The sequence below is a fragment of the Hyla sarda genome, chromosome 11, assembly GCF_029499605.1.
Source record: "Hyla sarda isolate aHylSar1 chromosome 11, aHylSar1.hap1, whole genome shotgun sequence".
Taxonomy (NCBI): Eukaryota; Metazoa; Chordata; class Amphibia; order Anura; family Hylidae; genus Hyla; species Hyla sarda.
This window is the reverse complement of record NC_079199.1, coordinates 106612584-106630739: the sequence shown is the minus strand read 5'-3', so window position 1 is coordinate 106630739 and position 18156 is coordinate 106612584. Positions and strand designations below refer to the sequence as shown.

Genomic DNA, 18156 nt, shown 5'->3' with positions numbered 1-18156 from the left:
TTCACAATCTCTGCTGAGTAAGCATTTATGAACATGGAAATTACCTTTATTTTACCTGGGGTGGAAAGTGTTAAGATTGAAAGTGTCAAAAAAAAAACTTGTGATGAGAAATAGTTGCATATTAGCCAACCAAACCCCTTTCCACTTGCTGTAAAACCTCAGACATCCGGTTATGTCTTATTCATCTTCTCCAGTCCCCAGGACTGCAACAAGATTTGCATAAAATCATGTCTACTAATCGATCCCTAAACCAATATTTACATCACAATAAGTCTTGTATTATCTCCCAAGTGAAAAAAGGACAAAGTGCTAAACAAATCATGCAACATGAGTGCAGTCTATCACAAGCCATATCTGAAAGCAAGATGAGCCCATACAATCCAGGCTAGTGCTAGACAGTGTAGGAATACACCGCATACTGGTCACACCTAGAGATGAGCGAACTTACAGGAAATTCGATTCGTCACAAACTTCTCGGCTCGGCAGTTGATGACTTTTCCTGCGTAAATTAGTTCAGCCTTTAGGTGCTCCGGTGGGCTGGAAAAGGTGGATACATTCCTAGGAAAGAGTCTCCACCTTTTCCAGCCCACCGGAGCACCGGAAAGCTGAACTAATTTATGCAGGAAAAGTCATCGACTGCCGAGCCGAGAAGTTCGTGACGAGTCGAATTTACTGTAAGTTCGCTCATCTCTAGTCACACCCATTTAGTCACACATGTCTAAGAGGAACAACACAGACCTAAAAAGCTACATAGCAATTTTGACCGTGAGATGGATCACATGACCGATAATTGCCATGTCCCACTCTGTGCATCACACTGTACCACATCTAATGTTAGTAAATAGGGATCCATCACGACTTGCATGTGGCCGCCTCCTTAAACTGGCGGTCTCAAGAAAATCCATTGTGGATAAAAGCAGCTGACAAAAGGAGAACCCCCTAGGGTATCGGGGTAGCACTGTAGTATTCAATAAAAATGTATAATGGTCCACTACTACAAAAGGTCAGCAAGCAGATATGTAAACATATGTAGATAAGGTAAAGCTATTGGATGCACTTTATACATAGAACAATAAAGTGCCAAGTGCAAATATTGGCAACCTATGAAGCATATGTGTGAAACTCAAAGCCCGCGGGCGACCATGCCATTTCATGTGATGTGCTTGTAGCCACCGACTGTGCCCTCTGCATCTGCTGCCCTTGAAACGCAAAGGACGCAGCCAGCACTTGGAAAAGTGGCACCAGCACAGGGAGTGAGTGCCATCTTAGATTTTGAGCAATGGTGTGCTCCCCCACACTGCACTGTTCAGCAACTCACAGGCAGTGACACAATTCTGACAGCCACTACCCAGGCACCCTGGCCACCCTCTGAAGTAGGAAGCTCGGTGCTAAAGAGGTGGAAGACGCTGACTACTATCTCACCTGGTCCTAAAGGACATCATAGCCTTTTACAGACCAAGTGGAGCCACCATAAAATCTCTGTTGAAATAATTTGAATTCATTTTTACAGTCTTACAAGTGGCCCTGTGAAGGGAACCATAAGGCTGATGTGGCCCTTGGTGAAAATGAGTTGGGCCCCCTACCATAAAGAATATTATGATGCATTCTCAAAATAAGGAAAGCTGCAGGTGGTGTTCACCTTTATACATCCTGGCATCCTAGTGGCTGTGCCTGGTTACTGCAGAACCGCTCATGTTCAAGTGTATGGGATCGGAGCAGCATGACTAGATACAACCAACTGCATCTGGCTCTGTTCACATCATAGATTGAATGTGCCAGTCTTGCAAAACAGCTGATCAGTAGGAGTGTTGGGTGGTCAAAGACTAATGGCCTATCCGGAGTTTTCCCATTATTTTTATGATGCTTTGGTATACTCAGCATGCCAAGGCATGAGGCCATGGGTAACATAGCACTAATGAAATAGCAACCAATGATGGTTAATCTGCTTGTGCAGAAATTCAGTGGGTTTCTTCTGATGGCATTGGTACATTGCCTTTGCTCATGCCATCCACTGGAAGAAACTGAAAATCCATTTGCAGCAGTGCACCTGAAGACATAGATACATCCAAATGTAAGAAGGGGTTAGCCACATAACTATGAATAAGAGCTGTGTCTGTCTGTGGCGCAAATATAAACGCGAAGTGCTGCCATCTTGGATGCACAGCCCATGTTTTGGAGGATATTTAGATGAAGCATTCGATGTTGTTAATGTATGGATGCTGGAGATGATTTTTACTAGTAGTGTACTATACACTTTAGTAATGTTTTGTACCTGCCATTAGCATAGTATAGAGTACCCTCTAGAGGTCGAGCTCCGTAGTGTAATCTATGGAGTTTCCTGATACAGTATGAAGTATTAATACAGTATAATAAAGGTCCCAGAGGCAACAAGACATATTTACCCTAAAAAGTGTGAATCTGTGGAACAGTCACCCTAGGAGCTGATCACAGAAGACATAGTTGAGAGCTTCAAAATTTTCATATATTGCAGGACTCATTATAATATGACATTTCACAATATACACCTGTTAAAAAAAATGTACATTTTCACCTGAAATTCAAGCTCAAAATAGCCGCCACTAGGGGTTGCCTGTCTTTTAGCCAGACAGACTAGTCTAGATTTTACAGCATACTGGATACCGGCCGTAAAGCATACCGGTATCCAGTATAGGAGATTTCTATTGAGTGTATGCAAAACTACAGATAAAGGATGTGTGGACATGCTGGGAGCTGTAGTTTTACATCAGCTGGAGGCAACACTGCTCTAACACAGTTATTTACAAACATTGCAGCTTCAGTTGTTACTAAACTACAACTCCCAGCATGCTGAAATAGTCAAAGCTTTCTCGGACTCCTGAATGACAAAGAAGTTGATCAGACATTCACGAGTCTGTGAAAGATGAATGACACACATAGTGACAGCTATGCTGATTAGCATCCAGCTTTACTAGGAGAAGATAAAACAGATAGAACATGTATTCATAAAAATGCTGTACTTTTATCTAAAAAATCCTTGCACTAATTTATAAAGATCTATTCTTATATTTATACATTTTATCCTGTTATGAATTCACCATAATGTCTTCTGATTACTGCAGGCAATCTTCCTCTGTGTAACATGACACAGCATAAAATCAGAGAGGAAAGGGTTACAGAGTAGAGAGTACTGATTGGCTGACTGCACAGGCTTGCTCCTGTGAGGGAGACAGACTGACACGCCCCCTCCAGCCTGCACAATGATAAAGGAACTCACCAGCAGATAAATGCTTATATCTCTGGATATATAGGTCCAAGACACATAAAAATGATATACACATGATCAGGATTGGGTCCTGAGTAACATATCACTTTTTTTCTTTTTTTTGCACTATGACAGGTACGCTTTAAGGTGTTAATAAAAAAGGAGAACATGTGACAGGTGGATGAAATAATGGAGTTATGGAGGGATTGATTCCTCCTCTCAAGCATAGTAGAGGCCCGGTAAATCAGATTTAAAGTAAATGTCCAGTGTTGGTCTACTGTCCATTTTGCAGCTTTCGCTGGGCGGTATAGTTGCTGAGGCAACCATATGACGCCCAGTGATCCCAGTGACATTTGATTAATTTGTTGCATGCACAGAGTGTAGTCCATAAATGATGAAGTGCTCCTATATTTTGCAATATATTTATGGTTTTGTTGTGTAACATCTTGCGAAGCTCCACATGGGAGGAATGTACTTGTCTTTACTACAATTCTGGATCATATATACAAGGAAAATATAGAGATCATGGCACCCGCCTTGTAGTCTACATCTTCTATTTTTGGAGGATTCGGTTGCAGTGTCTCCTGTGGTCTTATTGTAGTATCAGTCTGTACGTTGGCTTCAGGTGCGGAGCCTTAGAATCTCTTAGTAGTACGTTGAAGAACAGAGGAGGTTATTTCCAGCGTGTTGCAGCTGGATGTATTTGCTATATTTGTATGCAGTCTTTGCAGCGATTTGTGTTGTATTTCGAGCCAGTTTTCTCACCATTTGTAGCATCCAGATGTGCTGTATTAATGAATGACAATCTATAGGCTCCCATTTAATCTATAGGCTCCCATTTACTTTGTGCTGACTTGTTTGCTCTAGTTCTGTTGCATGTTTTACAAGTTGCAGAAAGTTTTGGTGTGGAGATTTCCTAAAATTTGACTGTAATTGGGAGATATTGCCGTGATGACAATCATTTATTGTCATTGGAATTATTTCTTAGGTTATCCTCACACACATGTTTTGTTCTTTTTGGGTTGTAAAAATGTCACATTTTCTTGCAGTTTCTGCACAAGTCTATGGAGGGGTGTGTATGGGAGAGAGATAGGAGGAGGAGTGCCTTGGAACATACCCAGGTTGTAGAGTGACAGAGAGAGCAAGTATTACGTAAGTTGGGCTTCATACACAGTTTAGACTGCTCAGCACTGCTTTATCAGTACTTCCCTGCTGCTGCTGCTCTGTAGGGACAAACAGAGACATAGAAGTGTAGGATCTTTTCTTCTATAATTTAATACAATCTTAAAAGCTCCATGCAGCTTCCTTACCATGTTTTGCATTGCTCTATTACATCTACAATGAAAAAGGAAAAGTTTTGCAAATAGTCTTTGTTAAATATTTCTACAGTTTTGTCACTACAGCTGCAATGCAGGTTAATGTATCTCCATGGTAACAGTCTGATTTTTCTTCTATACCAAAGTATGCGACAAGGCAGTCTGACTGCAACATCGGACTACACAAGGTTTATTTGTTGTCTTTTATCACAGAAAAACATGAGTCTGCATAGTAGCTGTAGACGCTAAATGGTGAGTAGAAAATTTTATTAAAGATTATTGCATTGTTTTTGTTTTAATTGAAGGTGCACTGGAACTTACTTATTCCTTGTTCACTCTGAAAAAACAGTGAGAGATCAGGTTACCTGCTGCTTATACAAGTCTATGGAAAGTTGAGTGGTGAGGAGTGAGATGGGATGGGAGAAGGAGTTAATTCAGAGAGCAGAGGCAGAGAGACAAACACAGAAAGACTGCAAAGAGATTGCACTAAAAATATATCTCAACACAGGGCTTAGACTTAACATTTTACATGCTGCTGCTGCTTCTTAGGGTATAATCTAAAGGTATAGAAGAGCAGGATCCTCTCTTATGTGTGTGTGCAGTGTAGTGTATGAAGACATCATGGCAGATAGCCTACACCCACTCACCCAGGGACAACTGAACATTTGAGATGTTGTAAAATTTCATATAAAAGTTATATAATGAGAAAGAGCCCTACTCTTCTCTACTACTGTACTCCAGCGTGACTACACGCATCGCAGATCCTGATGAGATACCTTAAATAACAGGAACGCCTTAAAGGGGTATTCTGCCCCTAGACATCTTATCCCCTAGCAGGGGATCCGTGTTGCACCTGGCATTCGTTTACAGCCTCAGGTTCAGCTCCGGAGGCTCTTGACATCACTGCCAATCCTTGCTCGTGACGTCATGGCCACGCCGCCTCAATGCAGCTCTATGGGAGGGGGCATGACGGCCATCACGCCCCCTCACATAGACTTGCATTGAGGGGGCATGGTCTTGACATCACGAGCAGGGCATGGCAGTGACGTCACAAGCCTCCGCCCCGCATCGCCAGTGATCGGCACAGAGCGCATTTCGCTTTGTGCACTGGATGTCTGGGGTACTGCAGCTGAGATCTCCAGCAGCAGGACCCTTTGGATAGGGGAGAAGATGTCTAGGGGTGGAGAACCCCTTAAAGGCGATTCAGAATAAGAAAAAATTAAATAAGAAAAACAAAAATGACAGAACTTTTTTTCCTGCATGACATAAATGAAGATGTATTAAATGCAAAATGTGGCTAAAAAGCTCTTTACACACATCAGGATTACAAGGATGTAATATGAATCTTTATCAATAACTGTATCATCAGAGTTTGCCATTGGCTTTAGTTCTATCTGGGACAAGGTGTTTGTGTTTCTCACGGTACTGCACATTATTTTCAGGTACACAGCAGTATTTCCAATCAGTACGTAGAGCAGCGGTCCCTGGACAGGATATTTCACAACTCAACCACCCCCATTAACTGTTGTGTAAGTCTAGGTTTTTCCTGTGGGTGTTGAATAGATTTCATTCTTAGTCAGCACAGCAGACCTGCGGAGGAGCCGCCGACAGCCTATAATGACGGTAACTCTCCCTTTTACTGCTTGATCCTGACGGGAACATGAACCCCACAAAAGGTCAGACTGGCCCCGGCTGCTACTGCCAGGCAATGTGTCCAGGTATACCCCCTAACAGCAGTTTACTGCCTCCACCTTCTGTGATGGAGAACTTGTTAATGACGCTCATCACTAATACTCAACACTCCTGAGAATCAACATACAAGCAGCAATTGTACAAAACTCTGACTTATCAGAAAGCAGCATTGGTGGTTAATGGGGAAACAACTAAAGTCAAACCAAAGTGTTCGCAAAGTTACTCAAATTTTATGGGCAATTTATTTGTAAAAATGAAGGAAAAGTTGTGTATGGAGGCATGTGAATTAGTTAAGAAGAAGGATAGACCGAATGGTAATGGATGTATGAGGCAAATAGTCAGGGAAAGGGGCACAAATTGTTGTATGCAATATTTTGAAGCAAAAGTAATTAGTCACTTTTTTAATTCTCCTCTAAGCTTCGTCTGCCGTCAGGTTCACATTATGATTTGTGTCATAGAGGCAGAATCTTGACATCAGCTGCCGAAGTATCTGTGTTTGGATCTGTACAGGCCCTATTCAATGTCCTGAGCTTAATCACCCAATGTCTATGTTTGGGTCATTTTCTGAGTGTGTCCAAGTTTGGGCTCGGACTAAGAAGCGCAGGAGACCACACTTTTCAGCTTGAGCCAAAACTTGAATAGGCTTGTAAATTGACTTAACAAAGTGACAATGTTCGGGTCATTGGATCGAATTGGGGCCCTTGTTGTTCCAAACACAGATAAGATAGCAGATGATTTGGAGAATCTGCTGACGTATTGTTTCCTTAGAGGCACAAATCATAATGTGAACCTGGCCATAACATTTGTAAAGCTGCCGTTAAATATGTCTCCGTGAATTTTTTATTTGCTCCTTCTAAGATTCTAAAGAAAATCCAAAAATAGGCAATCACCTTAAACAGTAAAAGATGAACAGAAGAGGAAAATCTCCTGAGCAGTAATAAAGTGTGTCAGCGAGGAGGAACAACCACAGCAGCCATCTTACATGTCAGTCACTCAGCTCTCCCACAACAGGTGCTGAAATATAACTGAAGGCGCGGGTGCCACTCCGATCTCCCAATCTGATAAATCCCCGCATTATCCATCAAAGGCACAGGTGACTTGTTCTGAAGATGGCTGCATTCCTGGCATGAGAGCAACATCACAGCAGCTGCTACTGAGTCTTACAACCTGATGAGCTGACCATCTAAGGCTCTGGCCACATCTGCACCATGTGAGGCTCCATTGGCAATCTCTCTCGTGGATTCCGTTACATTTGATGGAAAAGAACATCATTGAAGCATTCAGCATTATTCTTTCCATAACAATGATGGACACCATGACAGACTGCATTATAATTCAGTGAGGTCCATCGTGGAGTAGATTCGGGATGCCATCGTTTTTGTTCTTCTGCTACTTTGATGGGGCGGTAAACTGGAATTGAAGACTGAGATGTCAGTAAACCTTCGCTCTGGCATCACATGATATTTATAAAAAAAAAAAACAATGAATAGATTTCTACCCAGGGCCTCTGGGCACCAAACCTAATTCTATAATCTTAATGTAACAAGACTATATATTGGGATTTAACCTCTTATGACTCTTCTGGAATCCACTTTTCAGTGTCTTTTTTCAGACCAATGTTTAGGTTGAATTTTATCCATCACTCTTGTGTGACTCAGCATCAGGTTCTGAGTGATCCAGCACTTGAAATTCAAACTCAAGCTGTATTAAATGGCAAACGTTAGAACACACAGGTGCACAACACCTTAGCAGTCCTTCAGACGCCTTTCCATCCTTCGTCAGTGATGTCCATCCATTGTCAGGTGCTGCCTAAAATACTCCAATTAGGGGGAGGAGCCTCTCATTGAAACCGAAGCACAGAGAACAGGAGGATACAAAGATATACAATAAAAATTCATAACATAAGTGCTAAAAACAATAATAGACACAACCAAAGCAACAGAAGGTATAAAAACGATTATACACTTGTAAATACATGTAATAACAACTTTATATGCTCCCACATGTATAATAACACAATTATTTAAGATTTTTGGAATTAAGCGTGTTGTAGCCGGCCCACATAAGGGTTGCATACGGAGGAGATAGCTAGACCGTGAGGCTTTCTGAAAGTTGTTACTCATGCACCTGGTGGCATGAAAGTGCGGTCTGAGCTGCTATTTAACTACTATAATCTTATCCTCAATTTTTATATAGATTTAGGTGATTGCAGTATATTCGGTTGTTATTCCATGGATTTACAAATGTATAATCTTATTTATACAGTGGGGCAAAAAAGTATTTATTCAGCCACCAATTGCGTAAGTACTCCCACTTAAAAAGATGAGGCTGTAATTTTCATCATAGGTTATAACCTCAACTATGAGAGACATAATGAGAAAAATAATCCATAAAATCACATTGTCTGATTTTTAAAGAATTTATTTGCAAATTATGGTGGAAAATAAGTATTTGGTCATTAGCAAAAGTTCATCTCAATACTTTGTTATATCCCCTTTGTTGGCAATGACTGAGGTCACATGTTTTCTGTCTTCACAAGGTTTTCACACACTGTTGCTGGTATTTTGGCCCATTCCTCCATGCAGATCTCCTCTAGAGCAGTGATGTTTTGGGGCTGTCGCTGTGCAACACGGACTTTCAACTCCCTCCAAAGGTTTTCTAGAGGGTTGAAATCTGGAGACTGACTAGGCCACTCCAGGACCTTGAAATGCTTCTTACGAAGCCACTCCTTCGTTGTCCGGGCTGTGTGTTTGAGATCATTGTCATGCTGAAAGACCCAGACGCGTTTTATCTTCAATGCCCTTGCTGATGAAAGGAGGTTTTCACTCAAAGTCTCACAATACATGGCCCCGTTCATTCTTTCCTTTACACGGAACAGTCATCCTGGTCCCTTAGCAGAAAAACAGCCCCAAAGCATGATGTTTCCACCCCCATGCTTCACAGTAGGTATGGTGTTCTTTGGATGCAACTCAGCATTCTTTCTCCTCCAAACACGACGAGTTGAGTTTTTACCAAAAAGTTCTACTTTGGTTTCATCTGACCATATGACATTCTCCCAATCCTTTTCTGGATCATCCAAATGCTCTCTAGCAAACTTCAGACGGGCCCGGACATGTACTGGCTTAAGCAGGGGGACATGTCTGGCACTGCATGACTTGAGTCCCTGGCAGCATAGTGTGTTACTGATGGTAGCCTTTTTTACTTTGTTCCCAGCTCTCTGCAGGTCATTCACTAGGTCCCCGTGTGGTTCTGAGATTTTTGCTCACCGTTCTTGAGATCATTTTGACACCACGGGGTGAGATTTTGTGTGGAGCCCCAGATGGAGGGAGATTATCAGTGGTCTTGTATGTCTTCCATTTTCTAATAATTGCTCCCACAGTTTATTTCTTCACACCAAGCTGCTTTCCTATTGTAGATTCAGTCTTCCCAGCCTGGTGCAGGTCTACAATTTTGTTTCTGGTGTCCTTCGACAGCTCTTTGGTCTGACTGTTTGAGGTTGTGGACAGGATGTGTCTTTTATACTGATTACAAGTTCAAACAGGAGCCATTAATACAGGTAACGAGTGGAGGACAGAGGAGACTCTTAAAGAAGAAGTTACAGGTCAGGGAGAGACAGAAATCTTGCTTGTTTGTAGGTGACCAAATACTTATTTTCCACCATAATTTGCAAATAAATTCTTTAATAATCAGACAATGTGATTTTATGGATTTTTTTTCTCATTCTGTCTCTCATAGTTGAGGTTATAACCTATGATGATAATTACAGCCTCTCATCTTTTTAAGTGGGAGAACTTGCACAATTGGTGGCTGACTAAATACTTTTTTGCCCCACTGTATCTTCTGTTGATTCGCGTGTGCATATCAATGTTTTTTGCGCTTATGCTATACACATTTTTATTGTATTTCTTTGTATCTTCCCGTTCTCTGTGCTCCACTTTCAATGAGAGACGCTTTTGCCTCCTCCCCCTATTTAAAGGGGTATTCCAGGCCAAAACTTTTTTTTATATATCATCTGGCTTTGGAAAGTTAAACAGATTTGTAAATCACTTCTATTAAAAAATCTTAATCCTTCCAATAGTTATTAGCTTCTGAAGTTGAGAAGTTGAGTTGCTGTTTTCTGTCTAACTGCTCTCTGATGACTCGCGTCCCGGGAGCTGTGCAGTTCCTATGGGGATATTCTCCCATCATGCACAGCTCCCGGGACGTGACATCATCATTGAGCAGTTAGACAGAAAACTTCAGAAGCTAATAACTATTGGAAGGATTAAGATTTTTCTATAGAAGTAATTTACAAATCTGTTTAATTTTCCGGAGCCAGTTGATACATATAAAAAAAGGTTTTGCCTGGAATACCCCTTTAAGGTATTTTAGGCAGCACCTGACAATGGATGGACATAACTGATGAAGGGCGCACATGCACCAGTAACGCGTCAGATGGGCTGTACCTGTCTGTTCTTAAGCTTGCCATTCAATAAAGCAGGATTTGGTTTTCACTTGTTTTTTTAGTTGACTATAGGTTCACAATAAGCAAGTATCCAATTCCTATAATTGCCAGTGATTTGATAGAATTTGGAGAGTGGTGGACTTGTGAGGGGTCTATCATTTAATTTGTTTTCAAAAGGAGATGAGTGGAAAACCACATTCAACACCTGTGAAGGCCAATTCAGATACTAGTTTAGGCTTTTAGTCTCTTCTATGCCAGTTTTTGAAGAATTTTCCTTGATTCTGAGTTTAATGTCAGGGAGATCCTCAATGCCAGGAGGTGTGGAAGTAAACTGTTTTATCTGGATCCCTTGTAAGGACTTTGGTCCTGAAGAAAGGTCTTGGGAGCTGGCTTATATCCTTCAGAGGTTTTTCAGGAATGGAGCTTTTCAGCAGCACATGTCTGACCGCTGCTGTGTTCAACAAGAAGGACACTGGACTCCAGTTCTGCTGTCAGTGGGGTTCCCAGCAGTTAGTCACCCACCAATCAGACCTTAATGACCTATCCTACAGACAAGGGATGAGTAGTACTATTTTATGCTACAGCTTTCTCTATGTGTAGTAATAATGGCTGCTTGCAGGGTTTCTCCTGCGGCGTCCTGGACAGCCTTAGCTCATGCTCTGGATCTTACATATTTATCGCTCCAGCATGTGCTGCTGTTCTTCTCCTTTTACTAGTGTTCTGGTCCCATACCTTAAAGGGTCCCCCAGGATGTCTTTGCTTGAGCAACAAGGTTCCTTAGATCACGTGAGCTAAAGTGGAATTCTATAGCATTCCCTGACCTGGCTAGTTTCCTGACCATGCTTGCTGCCTGCCCTGACCTTCTGACCTGTTACCCAGGTAGTGATAGATATAAGAGATGGGAGAAATGGCGATTGAATTGATAAATATAAAATAGATACATTGATTAATATTATATGGATATTAGATAGATAGATAAATAAGTAAATATGAGATAGATAGAGAACTAGATAGACATGTAGCTACTACATAGATAGATGTCAAAAAGTTTCATTCCATTATAATGTGAACAGCAGTGACGTTCCAGATCTCTTCTGTCTTTTTTTTTTCAAGCTCAAAAAAGACTCTAGAGAGAGTCAAAACATGGCTGCTGTTCACATTATGATGGAATGAAACTTGTTGTTTTTTCATTACAAGGGAGTGCTGCAGTGATCTTTTTTGGTTTTGTATACTATGCGGATTATGTGGACCGGATCCTTTTTTTTCTCTTTGCTTGCAACTGCACTTCTGTCTGTGGAATTGAACCCTCCGGAGTGTGGTGCAGCCTATAGATAGATATGAGATAGATATGAGATAAATAGATAGATAGATAACTAACTATGAGATAGATAGATAGATAGATAGATATGAGATAGATATGAGATAGATAGATAGATAACTATGAGACAGAAATAGATATGGGATAAATAAATAAAGATAGATATGAGATAGATAGAAAGATATGAGATATATAGATAGATATGAGATAGATAGATAGATATGAGATAGATATGAGATAGATAGATAGATAGATAGATAACTATGAGACAGAAATAGATATGGGATAAATAAATAAAGATAGATATGAGATAGATAGATAGATAGATAGATATGAGATAGATAGATAGATAGATATGAGAGATAGATATGAGAGAGATAGATAGATATGAGATAGATAGATAGATATGAGATAGATAGATAGATATGAGATAAATATGAGAGATAGATATGAGATAGATAGATAGATATGAGATAGATAGATATGAGAAAGATAGATATGAAATGGATAGGAGATAGATAGATATCAGATAGATAGATAGATATGAGATAGATATGAGATAGATAGATATGAGATAGATATATAGATAGATATGAGATAGATGGATAGATATGAGATAGATGGATAGATAGATATGAGATAGATAGATAGATATGAGATAGATGGATAGATAGATATGAGATAGATAGATACATATGAGATGGATAGATAGATATGAGATAGATAGATAGATATGAGATAGATGGATAGATAGATATGAGATAGATAGATACATATGAGATGGATAGATAGATATGAGATAGATAGATAGATAGATAGATATGAGATAGATGGATAGATAGATATGAGATAGATAGATACATATGAGATGGATAGATAGATATGAGATAGATAGATACATATGAGATGGATAGATAGTTATGAGATAAATAGATAAATAGTAAAGGGAAGGTTCTATCTGCTTTTGCTTTACTATGACTGATTGGTCTTTTGGTTTCACTAGAATAATTGCTTCCTTTTTCTTGTAGATTTTTTTAAATCTATAAAGACTGTAAACGGTGAGTAAAACTGAAACATGCTATATAAGAACCGAATATATACTAGAAATTCACTAATATGTGTATATACATCCACAATAATATATCATACATATGTACATAAAATGCACATATAATATACATAAAATACATACACACTTGTATATTTATCTCTATTTGTCATATCTATCTAATATGTATCCATCTGTCTGATTTTCTAATGTCTCATATCTATCTCATATCATCTCATATCTATCTCATATTTATTTATCTATCTCATATCTATCTATCTCATATCTATCTCATATCATCTCATATCTATCTCATATTTATATATCTATCTCATATCTATCTATCTCATATATTTCTGTCTATCTCATATTTATTTATCTATCTCATATCTATCTATCTATCTCATATCTTTCTGTCTATCTCATATCTATCTATCTATCTCATATCTATCTATCTATCTATATACACTGCTGTTGTTTAAGTATTTTTTACAGTATAGATAAAGCATTGCGTGTTGCCTGCAGTCCTATGTAACACCACAGGTAACACACAGGATTGGGCAATGTGTTTATAAATTCCACCCATGGGTTAAAAACTGTATCAATATAGATCCATTATACTGCATATTTTAAAATCAAACCATGAGAAAAAAAACACACACAAAAAAACCCATGTATAAAATAAGAGGGAATTATTGTCACCTTTTTTCTGTGAATAAAAATAGAAATAATATAGATCCAATGTACAAAAGTGTGAATGAACCCTAAGACTACAGGTTTTTACCGCTCACAGATCTGGTGCGTTATATAGTTCTCATTGTATTGTGATATATACAGCTGTGACGTGTATGAATACGGGTTATATATACACATCTCATTAATATGTAGAGGTCACATCCTATAACAGGTGAAGCACTCAGATAGATCCCTCCAAGGAACAGCACAGGATAGAATCGGCACACAAAACTCCAAAGGTAAAACAGATTTTATTTACCCGGCATGCAACGCGTTTCGCTGGACAACCAGCTTCATCAGGCATGTGATGACACATGCCTGATGAAGCTGGTTGTCCAGCGAAACGCGTTGCATGCCGGGTAAATAAAATCTGTTTTACCTTTGGAGTTTTGTGCGCCGATTCTATCCTGTGCTGTTCCTTGGAGGGATCTGTCTGAGTGCTTCACCTGTGTTGCGAGGAGCGACTGCCGATCTTCACCCGTTGAGGGTTTACTTCACGCTTACACCATAGTTGTACTTGGATGGAGTACAACTCTACTCGGTGAGCAATATTGCTTTTATATCTTACACGTATATGTTACGTTATCACATTAGGAGCGCTTCTCCTTTGTTTATACATCCTTTAACAGAACACAGAATGTGTCTTATGTGTACACATTGTAACAAGGTAGGTATTTTAACCTTTATCATATGTACAGGGCCCTGGAACCAAGGGCGCTATAAAAATTTATAATAATAAAGGGAAATAAACAATGTAGCTTGTGAAATAATGCAAAAAGTCAAACAATGTACCAAGTCAAATGAACAACACAAATCAAATAAACAATATAATAAGTCAAATGAACAGCGCACAAATCAAAAACAATGTAACAAGCCAAATGAACAACACAAATAGTCAAATAAACATTATATTAAGTCAAGTGAACAACGCTACAAATCAACAAAAATGCAATAATTCAAATGAACAACACATCTAGTCAAATAAACAATATAACAAGCCAAATGAACAAAGTAACATGCCAAATGAACAAAGTAACAAGCCAAATGAAGAAAGTAACAAGCCAAATGAACAAAGTAACAAGCCAAATGAAGAAAGTAACAAGCCAAATGAAGAAAGTAACAAGCCAAATGAAGAAAGTAACAAGCCAAATGAAGAAAGTAACAAGCCAAATGAAGAAAGTAACAAGCCAAATGAAGAAAGTAACAAGCCAAATGAACAAAGTAACAAGCCAAATGAAGAAAGTAACAAGTCAAATGAAGAAAGTAACAAGTCAAATGAAGAAAGTAACAAGCCAAATGAACAAAGTAACAAGCCAAATGAAGAAAGTAACAAGCCAAATTAACAAAGTAACAAGTCAAATAAACAAAGTAACAAGTCAAATGAACAAAGTAACAAGCCAAATGAACAAAGTAACAAGTCAAATGAACAAAGTAACAAGTCAAATGAACAAAGTAACAAGTCAAATGAAGAAAGTAACAAGCCAAATGAACAAAGTAACAAACAAAATGAACAAAGTAACAAGCCAAATGAACAAAGTAACAAGTCAAATGAACAAAGTAACAAGCAAAATGAACAAAGTAACAAGCCAAATGAACAAAGTAACAAGCCAAATGAACAAAGTAACAAGCAAAATGAACAAAGTAACAAGCCAAATGAACAAAGTAACAAGTCAAATGAACAAAGTAACAAGCAAAATGAACAAAGTAACAAGCAAAATGAACAAAGTAACAAGCCAAATGAACAAAGTAACAAGTCAAATGAACAAAGTAACAAGCAAAATGAACAACACTGTTTTTTTTTCTGACTTTTTTTTTTTTACTGCATCTACAGTTTTTGAGCCAAAGCCAGAAGTGTATTGAAAGCAAAAATATAAAGAAATATAAAAAAAGGATTTCTACTTCTAAGGCTTCTTTCACACTACAAAATTACTCTGTTTTAAAGATCCGTACGAAGTTCCGTCTGAAAATCAGCTGAAAACGGCAGTGACAAAATCCTATACGGCCGTTAGAAAATCCCATAATAGTCTATGGGATTTTTCTAATAGCCCTTTTAACCTGTTATAGCCTGTTATTAATAATACTTATTTAACCTGTTATAGCCTGTTATTAATAACGGCCATTATTTTGTGACGGAAGATAGTAACGGGAGAAATAGTGCATGCACTATTTCTGCCGCTACTCTCTTCCGTCACAAAATAAACTTATAAGAAACTTACAAACAATAGATGAGGTCTGGCACAATAGTAGCAGGTAAAATCCGGTGCTTTATTCAACATGCAGAATAGCAAATGGTACAGGAGACAATAGCCTACGCGTTTCGGGCTGTTGAGCCCTTAGTCATGGCAATGCCATGACTAAGGGCTCAACAGCCCGAAACGCGTAGGCTATTGTCTCCTGTGCCATTTGCTATTCTGCATGTTGAATAAAGCACCGGATTTTACCTGCTACTATTGTGCCGGACCTCATCTATTGTTTGTTTGCTGCACGTGGAGAGGAACGCCACCTCTCTGGTCGGAGCACTAGAGCAGCGGTAAGGGGGATCGAGCGGAGGACTTCACATATAAGAAACTTATGTACACAATGGCCGCCATTATCCACATAGACCTTATATGATACATGACAGTTATACATCTTATCATTAGGACCACAAGGTTCTTCATATTCAATACGTTGGGGGGGGGGGGGCACTTTCTTATTATCTACTTTCTCACATTGTTTTATTTGAAACTTCATAAGTAAAATAATTTATTTGATTTACAGTTGGAGAAATATTATAAGAGCATTGACCCAGACACAGGTCCAATATAATAAACCAATAGAGAAAAAGAGAGTGGCCTAGTAAATCTATACAAATACCTTATATACAGAGTATTACAAACCGCTGCAATGATGGGGGCCGCACATGATCACAGTGATCTGAGGAGTCACACACTGGACCACAGGCCGACCGGTCACCAGATGTTATACCAATATATGGGCCCATTATACTGCGGGCAAGTAGGGTAACTGCCCAGAGGGCTCCAACGGGCCCCATAGAAACCAGCGAAACTACTAAACCTTAAAATAATTTATTACTGTACAATATAAAGTCACTGCAGATACATTTATTTCTATCACCCCCATCATTCTGACATGAATAGGTGTCACTGCAGATACATTTATTTCTATCACCTCCATCATTCTGACATGATAGGTGTCACTGCAGATACATTTATATCTATCACCCCCATCATTCTGACATGACAGGTGTCACTGCAGATACATTTATATCTATCACCTCCATCATTCAGACATGATTGGTGTCACTGCAGATACATTTATATCTTTCATGTCAGAATGATGGAGGTGATAGATATAAATGTATCTGCAGTGACACCTATCATGTCAGAATGATGGAGGTGATAGATATAAATTTATTTGCAGTGACACCTATTGATGTCAGAATGATGGGGTGATAGATATAAATGTATCTGCAGTGACACCTGTCATGTCAGAATGATGGAGGTGATAGATATATATGTATCTGCAGTGACTCCTATCATGTCAAAAATGAAGTGGGTGATAGATATAAATGTATCTGCAGTAACACCTATAATGTCAGAATGATGGGGGTGATATATATATATGTATCTGCAGTGACACCAATTCATGTCAGAATTATGGAGGTGATAGATATAAATGTATTTGCAGTGACACCTGTCATGTCAGAATTATGGAGGTGATAGATATAAATGTATCTGCAGTGACACTTATGTCAGAATGATGGGGGTGATAGATATAAATGTATCTGCAGTGACACCAATCATGTCTGAATGATGGAGGTGATAGATATAAATGTATCTGCAGTGACACCTGTCATGTCAGAATGATGGGGGTGATAGATATAAATGTATCTGCAGTGACTCCTATCACCCCCATCATTCTGACATGATAGGAGTCACTGCAGATCATTTGCAATAAATCTGCAGCATATCTGCCACATGTGAACAATTATTTAAAAAGCAGAGTGGCCCCCGGCTAATGAAAAAAGGGTCTCGGCACTGATGTGGTCCCTGGTTACATCCATCTGCATTGTACCTATCAATATCTATAAAATATTTAGCTGATCAGAAATTTAATAACCTAGATAGAGAGGAGCAGAGAGAATTGGGTGACAGCTGGGGGGGGGGGGGGGATCTGCTCATACCTCTGATGTTTGACATTGTCCTCCTGTTCTCCTGGACCCACCACATCGGTCTCCAGCGTGGACCTTAGATCACAGGTGATATTCTTAGGTGTCCCCAGATAAGGAGCCAATAGTGCTCAGGGGGAGGGCGGCCCCTTCACCAGCAACCAATGACTTATAGCAATCAAAACTTTTGC

The 18156-nt window shown here is 39.3% G+C and overlaps 1 protein-coding gene across 18 annotated transcripts in view; it reads left to right on the top strand.

The window, feature by feature from the left end:
* The window catches only part of LOC130295957 (uncharacterized), a 106813-nt gene that overhangs the window by 34664 nt on the left and 53993 nt on the right, over nt 1–18156 (top strand). For 2 of the 18 annotated variants that reach the window (XR_008849056.1, XR_008849063.1), the window contains exons 3-5: nt 4771–4809; nt 6000–6086; nt 13040–13069. The exons of 1 other annotated variant lie outside the window; for it this stretch is intronic. Coding sequence is in view for 1 of the 17 variants with exons in the window: in XM_056547325.1 (XP_056403300.1) it covers nt 14811–15137 (327 nt within the window). In the remaining 16 variants the exon portion in view is untranslated. Of the gene's footprint in view, nt 1–4290; nt 4394–4703; nt 4810–5999; nt 6087–6156; nt 6181–7107; nt 7994–13039; nt 13070–14492; nt 15160–18156 lie in introns of those variants that run through there. 15 more of the 18 variants (XR_008849054.1, XR_008849069.1, XR_008849060.1 and 12 more) reach the window with 14 other exon arrangements.